The sequence below is a fragment of the Manacus vitellinus genome, unplaced genomic scaffold (assembly GCF_001715985.3).
Source record: "Manacus vitellinus isolate BGI_N305 unplaced genomic scaffold, ASM171598v3 scaffold_13_pilon, whole genome shotgun sequence".
In the NCBI taxonomy this organism is placed as follows: Eukaryota; Metazoa; Chordata; class Aves; order Passeriformes; family Pipridae; genus Manacus; species Manacus vitellinus.
Genome location: NW_021938999.1, coordinates 11,574,828 through 11,587,377, shown reverse-complemented (window position 1 = coordinate 11,587,377; position 12,550 = coordinate 11,574,828). Strand labels below are relative to the sequence as shown.

Sequence of the window (12,550 nt, the reverse complement as noted above, 5' to 3'; positions counted from 1 at the left end):
AACACACTAGCTGCACATGCATTTTAGATTGAACTATCACCCTTCTATTGACATATTAGAACAAATAAAATTATCTTAAAAAATAGGAGTGTTTCGATCTTGCATTTTTGTTTGTTCAATGGGCAAAACTCTTTATTACAATATTTTCAAACCACTTGCTCAAACATTAAGCTATTATATTCTTTAATAACCTCATGTGTTTTTTCTTCCTGCTATTTCACTGAATAGATCCTTTATCTCTTTTCAAGGATTGAAAGCACACAGATGGTTTTCCAGAACAGTACAGTGAGTTTGCAGCTGCAGGAGGCTAGACTGTTACAGTAAGTTTCCAGGTCAGCCAAAGGTCTGTCACATAATTTTGACCAAGCCAAGGTGTTGACTAGTTGGTCCCTGAATGACCTTCATTTTTTCTGGTACCTGTGATCAAAAGGCTCTTAAAAATGAAATGTGTTCTAGGTGGCTTAATATAAATATGTAACAAACACCATTATTGTTCAGACCACTGTGGTGCCATAAGCAGATAAACATGATGTAAGAGCATAGCAGGTATGATGAGGAAGTGACAAGCTCAGGGAACTGGGATTGTTTATCCTGAAGAAAAGGAGTTTCATGGGGGTCCTTATTGGTCTCTACAACTACCTGAAAAGAGGTTGTAGTGAGATCTGTCTCTTCTCCCAAGTAAGGAACTGTAGAACAAGAAGAAATGGCCTCAAAATGTGACAGGTGAGGTTTAGATTGGATATTAGGAAAAATTTCTTCACTGAAAGGGTTGTCAAGCATGGCACAGGCTGTCCAGTAAAGCGGTGGAATCACCATCCCTGGAGGTATTTAAAGGCCATGTAAATGTGGTGCTTGAGGACATGGTTTAGTGGTAGTCTTGGCAGTGTTAAAGGTCTTTTCCAAACCTTAACGAGTTTATGATTCTAAGAATTGGCAGGTTTGGCTGTTTGGAGCCAGGTTCCTTATGTGCTGTACTCTAGTCTCAGAGCTTGGAAACAGTGGTTTACACACTGCATTTTGGAGCAGATGAAGTTGCAGTGTGTATTGGTCTGTGGTCCCGTTTCGTTCCTTGCACCAGGACCAGTTCCAAGGACCATGCTATGCCCACAGGTGGGACCAGGAAGATCTCTTGGTTTGTGTTATTTGCAAAGTGCTGTTGTGTTGTACTAAATATTAAAAATTGTCATTTATGTTTGCTTTAGAATCTAAGTATGGAGTGGAAGAATTTGGTTTATGATTTCATGTAAAGCTCACATGGCTTGAAAAATCTAACATCAGAATTCTTTGTTGACATTGTCTTTATTGAAGCATGGATCTTTAGGTTGGTTCACCATAAAGTGAAGCATTTTATTTATGATAATAGACAGGGCTATAGGGGCATTATAACGTTGCTGGTGTAGATACAACTTTATCAGAAGATACAAACATGACCCGCAATAGAAACAAACACCAAAGAGAATACAATGAAACGTTCACTGTTTACAAATCACTTCATTACTACAGACACCAAATGGCAGTTACTGTAAGTAAATCAGTTGCAGAGAACTGACTACATTTAGACAGGGAATTGGGAAATTCTGTTTGGGGCTTAATCCACAACTCTTTAGTAGAAAAAAGTTTAATGTCAAGCATTCTTTTTTTATCCACAAAACAATGCTAACCAACAGACATCAAAGAATAAGACCAAAGGATATCAACGCCTTTACAACTACTCTTGCAATTACCTTCTGGATTAGGTACTTTGACGATTTTTTAAAATACATTTTTTAAGAAGGTAAATAGCCCAAAAATCAGCAGCAAAAATATTACAACAACAAAACAAGTAAATACAGTGCCAATGTGTCATGTTGTAGAAGAGAATACAAAGAGGACAAACAATGATAACTTAATCATATAAAATGACACAGAGCTGAAATACAGTGCACATAAATACCTATGTGACAAAGGATGTTAAATTCTGTACTTAGTATGTAGGTTTTTATAAACATAAAATCTGAAAAGTCTTTGTGCTTAAACTTTTTTTCCTGTTAAACAGAATTAGTTGCTTACTTCCAATACTGCCACTGTAACTGATATTACAACAGATCACAATTTTCACAGACACATCAACATTAAAACATTTACCTATGAGAAAATAAGTCACTTCTCATTAGTTCACAGTGCGAAAAAGTGGTGTACACTCTGTCTTGAGAAAGGCTTTCAGTTATTCATCAAGCCAGCTGCAGAAAAGTCCTGATACCAGACGCAGTGCTAGATTTAAAGAATGGAAAGCAACACATCACATGTTGGGAGGAAAAAAAATAAATTTCTCGTTTCTTCATGGATATCGTCTAAGTGACCTTCGTCTTCTGTTGTAGAAATGCCTGAGCCCATGTTGCCGTGAAAAATTCATCATGTAATTTTGTTTGCGAGTGCTGTTGAAATCAAAGGGTGGAGGAAGAGAAGAGCGTCACACATTAAGATATGAACTTTAAATTCTTTTGGAGCAGTGAGCTAGTGGGACTGATTCTTCTTTGTCCTTGCATGACCTTTCAAGCCTGTGCAAACTGGTGTGAAGCACACCCTTTGTATAATTGCAAGGTACCAGGCAATTGAGAATCTGTCCCACTTTGCTTTCATTTACAATTCATTATCTTAGGGAAAGGTTAAGAGCTTTCAGCTGATGCAAACTTGTGCTGCCTAGGGCCAAATTCACTAAAGCTGTGTGCACACTTCACAGAATTTATCTCCAGTGGTTTTGTACTCCAGTAATCCTTCTGCCTTCAATGATTAACTGCTTTATCTTGAGAACAGAAGAAAAGCTTTACTCCACTTCATTATCTTCTACTTTTACCATATAGGAAGTGAAGTACAACACTTTTATGCAGATTCATATTTCCCTCCCCTATGCACCCTCTTCCAAAATTAAAGGAAGATCTGAGAACTAAGCATCATCATGTCTGGGAGGAGACCAGGCAAGAGAGACAGCCTGTCTGCAGCCTAATTCAAGGAAGACCTACCTGGAGGACAAGGCCCATCCCAGCTAATGTAGGTTTCTACTTCTCCCACTGAGGGAAGAAGGAACCATGAAAGGGCAGATCTGTGAAGTGAAAGCCCGCAGTCAACAAATCTCCCATTTGTGGGTGCAAGGCATGTTTTCACTTGTGAGTTTTGTCTGTGAGTAAGAAGTAAATATTCGTAATGTAATCAGTCATTCTTTCCTCTCTAGTGCATAAATTTATTTCTAGTGAATGTGGCCCTTAGGAAGAAGGAGTAATTGTATGTTTTGCAAAATACAAGGCCATCCTCCAGATAGCTTTTGCTGTAGTATGCTAATTTAATCTAAAACAATCTAACAAAATTACAACTTTTCAGCAGCTAATCTTGAACACAAGTGATTTAACTGAATAACAGTTGTCATAGCAAAATCTAGATTATAAACCCCTAAGCAAATCCAAATCACTTCCTGACTAGCCTTCCAAGACTTTGCAATTTTTAATTTTTGTATTATTTTTTGCCACTGGAACGTACATACAAAAATGAAATTGTCACAGCTCCTGGTGACAATGAAGGCAATCAGATCTACACTTGGCACAACTTTTGGCACTCTCACAGTAAGGCAGAGCTGTAGAGCATTTGGCAATTGAGAGAGGGGTTAATGTTTCAAGTTGACTTGTCCTGACTTTCACCTAACTTCAGGTAAAAAGGAAAGGTTTGTGCTGATTTCTAAGACTTTTTTTGAAAAGGTGTCAGTGGTGAGTTTATATAATTTTAATGCCATTTGGTAGCTCCAGTGCAAAGCAGCATTGAAGATCAGTCTTCATTCTGTTCCTTTAGTGATCTCAGTGGAACACCACCCTCACTCCAAGGCCAAGCAACTCACTGAGGAAGACAGGAGTGAAATCACGACCCCAAACCTGCCCCTGAAAGTGGCTGCCATTGGTCATGAGGCTTGAAGAAGGTCTTAATTTTGCCTTCTCTTTAATTCCCACTGCCTGGGAAGTGGGTGGTTCCTTAGAAACAGGGCCTTCAAGGCCACATCCAACCTCTCAGGAAAAGATCCTAACCGTGGGGTGAGGATGGAGCACCTCTCTGCAGCCAAAGTGCAGGAGACAGGCCTGGGAGAAAGCACAGTACAACTCTGAGCAGCTTCGATCTCAGTACATGGGACCAAACAGAGCCTGTCAAAGTGTTTGGCTGAAAAAATTGCCATTTCTGGACCTGCTTAATTTAGGAGTGAGCTTGGTTGTGAGAGCCTCAGCTTGGGCAAGACTTGGACAGCCGGGGCATGTGCTGAGCTGCAGTTCTTGGCCCAGGAGCCTTCACATATCCCCATCTCTATCCTGCCTTTGGTCTGCTCATGTTCAGCAACAGCTCAGCAGAGATTTTCAGGACTGGTTTTGGACAATGCTAGGTGCATCTGGCCTCCACTTCAAATGACTAACCCTTTTGAATCTGGCCTTAAAAACTTATGGTGAAGATGTTTAAAACAATGAACAGAGGAAAAAAAAAAAGAAAGAAAAAGAGAGAATTGAGAAAAGGAACAAATGGTTACCTAATAACTTAAAAGATATTTATTTTTTTATGTATATAATTTTGTTCTGCTATAAGATGATCAAGACATTAGAAAGAAGCATATAGTTATGTCTTACACTGACTACCAGAGCAGTGCAGTGTGTGAAAAGTAAGAGAAATCTAAATTCTCAGGAGCTAAATGCTTAAATTTTTTTTTACTTGCAGTGACATAGTTCATACTTGTCCTCACTGATGTCTGAGGCAGACTTTCCAACTACTAGTTGAATGCCACAGAAAAATTTCATGCCTGCTATAGAAATAGCATGATTTTCACTCTTGCCATGGGTAAATATGTATACCCTCTGTATTAAAGTATAGTATCCTATTGCACCACAAAATCAGAGTAGGTCTATGTTTTTTATTTTTCTGAATTAATTTTATATATTGGTAGGAGACAAGCACTATGTAAGAGAGATCAAGTGCCTTATAAAATCACAAGAAGAGCTACACAATATAGTCTGTAGAAGTACTTATGCATTTCTTGCCTTTGGTGAATGTAAAAATGCTTTCAATACTATTAGTACTAAATTTAATTTGTATTATCACAGACTGCTAAAAAGTTTTACCATACTTTTGTTGTTGTTTTCCTGTTTGGAGCACCCAAAATGTGCTGGGCAGCATCAAGTTACATTAGGAATATATCCCCCCTTCCATAATGGAGGTTCTGGACGGAACTTTTCAGATATCAGTGGCAACTTGAAGGCTGCTTTGTGAGTGTGTAATAGACTGGTCAGCATCTGCTGAGCCTTCTGCCTTTTCTGTGCATTCACTGAACCATTAGTCAATCAGAAAAGTTCAGATCCAAAGCTATCTGCATATTGCTGATGGAACACACAGCAAAAAGAAATTAATAGGAGCAACTACTGTATAATCTGTTTGACAGTTTTAAGTGCACTATTAAAATATAAATGGAAGATAATTTATGTAGGAAACCCTAAATATCTTTCCAGTGAAGTCACTGGAGTTGTGCTAGTTGTATGAAAGCAATATGCAGCCAATACAGAAGAACAAAACCAGAACTGTCTAGGGCATATTCAATACATACCAACAATAAAGCAATTTATGAGAAGGAGTCTCTCTGGATCTTTAGTTTTTAATAGAGCATTCTGTTTATTGCTTGTTTCCTAAAGCACAGTTTGAACTACAAATTTGCAATTTCAAGTTTATGAAAATGGAACATAACCAAATGGAATGCAAAATATGTGGTGCATAACCTGGTATATACTAATGTCATTCATTATTTGTGTTTTTAATTGACAGGGTGCAACAGGAATGAAATAGAAACAAAAATATTTGAATAATAAAACAAAACAGGAACAAAACTTCAGAACACAACAAAAGCATGCCCCTCAGGACTAGGCCTGGAGTAAATTTTGAGACTGAATTAGAAATGCTTTGTTAGGAGGGTACTAAAAGGAGAAAAGTGATGTGCTCTGACTGAAGTCCTGATGGCTCAATCAGTCAGCCATCTTTGGCTTTGGTGAGGTTAACATTTGAACCCAGAGCTCAGTAACTATGCTGGTTAGTGGTATCTATTACCTGCACCAGCACAAAGCAGCTGAGTTACACGAAACAGAAAAATTACCTGGAGACACTGGCTCTGTGTTTAGGGGGCATGCGTGGCTATGACTGACATACCCTGTCTGGCTTGGCTTCACCTCTGCGGTCATTAATTACAGGAAAAAGTGTGATTTGCCCCTTGGTCACCCAAGCAACACTCTGGGTGCCCCCCACTGGCAGGTCTCAATGTACCCTGTCAGAAGCAGAGGAAGGAGAAGTCCTTCCCACCACAGCCTTAGTGAAATTACCACTGAGGTAGAGCATGAACTGCTTAACAGTTCCTGCTAAATTTGACTTTCCCCAATGCTCACTGAGGAAGTGCTGCAGGATCAGGGCCCTCAAGAGCTATATGGCACATCTCAGAGAGTACAAATGATTTTTCACCAACCCATCATTGAAAAAACTTTGTGAAAGAGCTATAACTGTAACTGTAACAGAAACATACATTTGGTACTGGTTCAGGGAAAGTACTTACCTTATTCTAGTGTAAAACCAATGACAGCAAACAATGAAATACAACACAAGTTAGAAAATGCCTTTCAATGCATGCAGCACTGTGATTAGTCATAAAACCCTGATGAGGTTTAGAGGCAATATAGGACTTTTCGTCTCTTTTGAAAATAAAAATTGAACAAATTATTTCCTGATATTTCAAACCAATGTTTATATTTTTATATAAAATTCAGCATGCACTTTTTAGAAACATAATAGAAATGTCATAGAAGCACAAACCACGTCATATTAAATTTGGCATAAATGTTGTGAATATTCAGATAGCTATCTAATGTTTGAACTATTTATGTTCTTTTTTGTAAATATGCCGATACTTTAATTTAAATGCATTTTTCAAATCATTGCTTTCTACTAAAAAAAAAAATGAAGCAGATGAAAATGCTTTTCCACATGAGCAGTTGTTGTTAGAGGTAGAATATATAATTTGTATTTTAATGTTGCAAAATAAGGATAAACATTCTTTGTACCAAATGCAACATAATTTCTCACTAAATCATTTGTGCCAAAAACATGAGAATATCTTGACAATGAAGAGCATGGAGTGATGGCTATGGAGAGATTCATTCTGTTATCTAACAGTTAACCATAAAATAGTAAGTGGGGACAATATTTCTTGCATTCCTTGCACATCTTAAATTCATTTGCATCACATAACAAGTTTTGAGGTGCAAAGAAAGCAACATCAGACCCTTACTGTTCAGCTTATCATTATCCTTTATTTTCAATACCTTTGACCAGAATTAAGTTCATGACATGTCTATAAGGGCCTGCCCTATACATAAAGAAATGGCAGTTCTGTAATGTACATGCAAAGAAGTGTGAGGTGTTTGTGCAGTGGACAGGCTGAGAGCTGTGCTTCCAGAGAAAAACAATGTGCAAAAGAAATGCAGAGCTGGATGTGGGCTCTTCTTAGGGTCCAAGAACAGGGGCACAGAAAAACACTCTTTGTTAAGCTTGGGATAAAATAAATTTTTATCCTAAGAAGAGCCACATGGAACATGGTGAGAGCTGTGCCCAAAGCTTTCTTTACAAATGGAGGGGAAAAGTGCTGCACTAATGAGGAATAATCAACACTAGCTTTAAAAGGGACTGGATAACTTGACAACTTATATCCTCTCCCCGCTACAGGACAGACATCAACAGTGGTTAAGCTGGCAAGATCAATTTAATGTATAACACAGGTATTGGGTTTCACCTGTTTGAAAGAGGTGCTCAATTTGAGCACCATTTGCAGCTGCATCACAGTCTTAATGATACTGCTTTTTAATGAGTGATTTGAATAGTTCGCTTAAAAGTGGAATGATTTTAAGTAACATACAAAAGTATCCATCTTTGGCCTTTCTTATCACTGCCACGTATTTTGCATGCATGTATAATCTGCAGGTTAATTTTTTCTCCCCCAGCGAGCTACCTTGGGAGCAAAAAGGAAATAAAGAAATGGCATCTTGAAAATGTTTGCTGGTGAGAGGATGGTGGCCCTTGACTCAGAAAACAATTGAACTGAACAAAGTATCATGACCCTGGCTGTGCATCAGCTGTAAGCTATATCTGCACTACAGCTTGACAGCTGGGCCTGTGACAGAATTAATTTCAAATCTTTGGATTGCTGAGAAGAGTTGGGCCATGAAAGCAGGTATTCATTCACACATTTGTCCCTGGGCGGAGCACTGTGAGGAGGGACATCCCCCGCTTTGGATGAGAAATGAAATCAAGAAAATCCTTGGTTTCACTGCATCCCTACAGACCAGATCTCCCTGCTGGCAGGTGCTTTTCCCTCTTACTCCAGCCCTTAGTCTGCTCAAGGAGAGCATCACTTGCTTGTGGGCTGAGGAAAAGCTGTTACAGCACCTAGGTGTGCACCTAGGGTGTAGGCAGCCAAGCCAACACCTAGGGCATTTGGGAAAATCAGACCTCTTAGCCCACAGAGGAGTGGAGAAAACACAAGATGAGATGTGCAGAAAGCCAGGAATTTTTCTGTGTCCCAAACCACACCTCCTAGGATAGTTTGTCTCCTTGCTGTAACACCTCACAGGCTAGAGGCTTGCCTGCTGCATCAATATGGGCACACAGATCACAAACATGAAAATCTAGTACTTAAACCAAGATCAGTGAGGATAGTTTTGATGTGCCTAGAGAGGTGTATGGAGTCTCCTTCAGGTGGGTGATGGAGTGCAGGGTTGTAAGAGGACCGAACACAGACCGTGTTACACATGGACCATCAACGGGTTCTGTATCCAGGGATGTTCATGGCTTTCTGAGACAAGGTCAGAGTTTCAACGGGAATTACTTCCAATTTAGGAGGCACAGATGTTTCCTAAAGTATCCCAGCTTTGGGGTGAATAAGCCAGGTAGAAGCCTACTGACTCTCCCTATAGAATTAATGGGAAGAGGTAATTACAGCACCCTGGTGAATGGTTTTAGTTCAGGCCGTGCCTCTCTGCAGCCCTGCCAGAGATCTCTGGGGTGGGTATTGCCCACAGAGCTCTCCCCTGGCAATCCTGGTGGGAGGGCAGAGCACTCAGTGGGCAATGACTCCTCACCTCTCGCCAGAGAGCTGCCTGGGCAAGGGGGCTTGTTCTCCCCAGGAGCAGGCAGAGTTTCTGTACCCTTCATTGGAAAACGAAGGAATGTTAAGAATTAAGGCTAAGTCCTACCCCTAGTATTCATGCTGTGAATCCTGGTGTGTTCAGGATCATCTAGGGTAAGTGCTAACAGATACTGACCCAGGCTCACTTCTGATGCTGGGAAGCACTCAATGGAGATGACTGAGTGTCTTCATCATTTTACAGGTGAAGAAACTGAAGTGCTGGGGGTAAAGTGATTACTGTGAGGTGGACAAGTGAAACAGCAGACCTAAGGAAAACTCAGGTGAGAGTATCTATTGCCAAGGAAGTGTGCCTTCTTTCAGAAAGCCTTTCCAAGGCTTTATTGAACCCTTGGCAGGTTACTTGCAAATAAATTTCAGGAGGCCTACAGAATATTTTGATGAATTAGAAGGTGCAAATAGAACTTAAGCAAAACAGAGGGGTTGAAGGCACCTGTCAGGTCTGAGCACATGCCAGCATATGAACCACGGCATGTAATTTTGCCCTGCCTGAGAGCAGCATGCCTCGCATTTTAGTGAGCAGGGACTGGAACTCCACTTCTGGCCTTTGGGACATATGCTGTCGTGGCACTGTGTTTTACAGGACCTGGTAAGGGAGAAATCTGTCCAGTTGGGTCTGCCTTCCTCTGTGGATTGTACAAGGTGTCACTTGAACAGGGTGGAAACTCTCTGTGTCTAGCCTGATATTTTGGCCTTAAAGCTCTTTAATAGCACCAAAATAAGAGAAAGGAGTATACGCTGTCTGCCCACCTGGTTTCTTCTCTAGGCAAGGTGTGATTACTGGCTATGGCATTTGGGCATTTCTGTTGCTGTCCATTCTAGTATAACATATCTCATGTGACTGGTTGTTACCACTCAACTTGTGTGTCTAGTCTATAACTTGGCAGATCTCATTGTCTAGGACATTCTCCATATTTCAGCTTAAAAATCACTTTTTAAAGATCTGCTCTGTTCCTACTTATACTCCCTAATTCAATGCTCAGGTTGATTGGTAACATTATGGTCTATTTTTTTCTTACATGATTTTTTCTGTTTGTTTGTTTGTTTGTTTTTGCTTTGTTTTTGTTTTTGGGTTTTGGTTTTTTTTAAATTGCAAGGGAGAAAGACAGGGTAATATTTCAGAATGACCAGTTCCCTTTTTCATGGTTTTCTAAACACTGTGAATCTCCTGCAGGTTCATACTCTTCAATATCTTTCCTGATGCAGCATCGTACAGACAACTAAAGCAGGAACATACCCATCCCTCTCCTTTTTTCCTTCAAGTTTTAAGCTTAAATATTATGGAAGCAGAGCCCAGCAAGGTGTGTAAAAGCAGCAGAGCGTGTACAATTACTCAGTGTTGGGACCAGTTTGGTTTGGGGTTGATATGAGTGCCATGCAAGCTGGTGCTTCTCGGTGGAAAGGAGAACAGGGCTAACTAGCAATCAGATAATTCACTTTGCTACTGTTACAAAACATTACTTGCAGTGTCTCTGCTAATTCAGAAACCTCATGGTTATAATTACACCGTCTGGAGGTTATCTAAGCCCAATTTCTTCATTGCTGGTTTTTAAATTGTTCAATAAAAAGAATGTTTGAACCTAGCTATGGAGCAGGCACGCCTCTCTCTGCCAACCACTGCCAGCGATGAGTTCCTGCCCGGGAAGCCACTAGCATCTCACTTCTACTGGAACTAAATTGTTAGAGAAAAAGCAGGTCATCTCTTCGTGATACAACACAGGAAAAACGGGTTAGCTGCCAGCGAAACCCATCTCAAGAATGGGAGAATCAGGAGGGTGCAGACTTGGTAAAATCTTGACAAGGGGATGAATATAGGGCTCGGACCATAGGAACCTGATATAGTGAACCCTGTTTCTGAACAGTATCCTTCTTACTAAAAAAAGGAAATGAATAAGGCATTAGTTGCTAACACAAATTTTTAAGAAGCACAACAACATTACTTTGTGCAAAGAACAATACAGAAGAATCTTTTGTATCTTTGGAAGGATATAAATCAGCCTTATGTGGCAGCACAGCGTTAAACAGGAATATCCTTTCCATGTCCCAGCACAATAATTTTTAACTGCTTAAATGCACTTTTAACTGCTTTAAATGCAGTTAGTACTGCATTACAGGACCACACCAATACCTGGTGGTGACAAAGCCCCACTTTCCCTCCTGCATTTTTCCATGATGCACAACACATACCTCTGCTGTGCCACTTATTTTGTGGCCGTCTTAACCGCTGACTGTTGAAGTCAGGGCAGAGCATTAGGAAAGACAGGTTTTTAAAGGTTTCCCTTTGAGAAAGGATTCCCTGGGCCACAGTGGTTCTTACTGAGCTTAACACTCGTGCCATGCTGGAGAAATTTCAGTGCTTTCTGAGATGGGGTGGGATGAGGTGAAGCTGATACTCACAGGACGACTTCTACGTGGTCCAAAGCCCACTGATCATGACCTGTCCCGTTGTGACGGGGCTGCCACCAGCGCAGTAGGACTCCTTTCATTCGTGCCTCCCTGTCAACACAAATGCAAGAGCCTGTGAGAGATCCAGGCTTTTGGTGTTTTGCATATCCCTATCCACCCCTCGAAAGGAATTGAGAGCAAAGTCAAATCATTGTTTCTACATCACTGAATATCAACACACTGTACATGCAAAGCATTTAATGGTTAAAAATTCACACAGATAAGGAGTATTTTCCCCCTTCGTATCTCCAAAACAAGTATTATTTCTGTTTTTCTTTCAAGTATGTTGATAAATACTAGGCTGGAATTTCTTAATCAGCCTTCCCCTTAAGTTTTCTTTGTTTATCCTCTCATCAACCTTTTTTCTTGCACAGTGATGCAAAGATAGATTATTTCTTAGCAGAAAAGTATCTTGTGCACTTAGAGGTAATGAAATGAGACTAGGTACTCACAGGGGAACATTATAAGACACTCTTTGGGCTTGTATAAAGTCCTTTGGCTGATGCTGTGCAATTACTTGCCATGTAATTCCATTATTTACACTGTATTGGAGGAGCACTGCCTTGTCTACAGTGTTAGGATCACTCAGATTGGTATTGCAACTGTCTGTTTGTGAAATACTTCCAATTTGCAAAACAAACATGATTTTGCTGTAAAACACAGAGAGAAAAGGTATTTTTAATAGGCAAACGTATTCAAACAAGAATGATGGCATTTCCAGGTTTATTGCAGTTTCCTTACTAAAACAGAACATTCTCAAGAATCATTACTTTAGCATGCAAAATAAACTGTTCTCACGTCTTTAAAGTGCATCTTTCAAAGTAATAGTTTACTATGTATAACATGTTGCCATACAGTTGGAGGCAGTTGATC

General features: G+C 40.0%; 1 protein-coding gene across 1 annotated transcript in view; it reads right to left on the bottom strand.

The window, feature by feature from the left end:
- Window positions 1–1,280: 1,280 nt before the first annotated feature.
- Window positions 1,281–12,550, bottom strand: part of RELN (reelin) — a 265,985-nt gene continuing 254,715 nt past the window's right edge. Inside the window, exons 62-65 of the mRNA XM_018068188.2 lie at window positions 12,130–12,327; window positions 11,630–11,728; window positions 6,590–6,595; window positions 1,281–2,414 (exon numbers count right to left, since the gene is read on the bottom strand). Of these exons, the coding sequence (XP_017923677.2) occupies window positions 2,318–2,414; window positions 6,590–6,595; window positions 11,630–11,728; window positions 12,130–12,327 (400 nt within the window). The 3' untranslated portion in view covers window positions 1,281–2,317. The remainder of the gene's footprint in view (window positions 2,415–6,589; window positions 6,596–11,629; window positions 11,729–12,129; window positions 12,328–12,550) is intronic.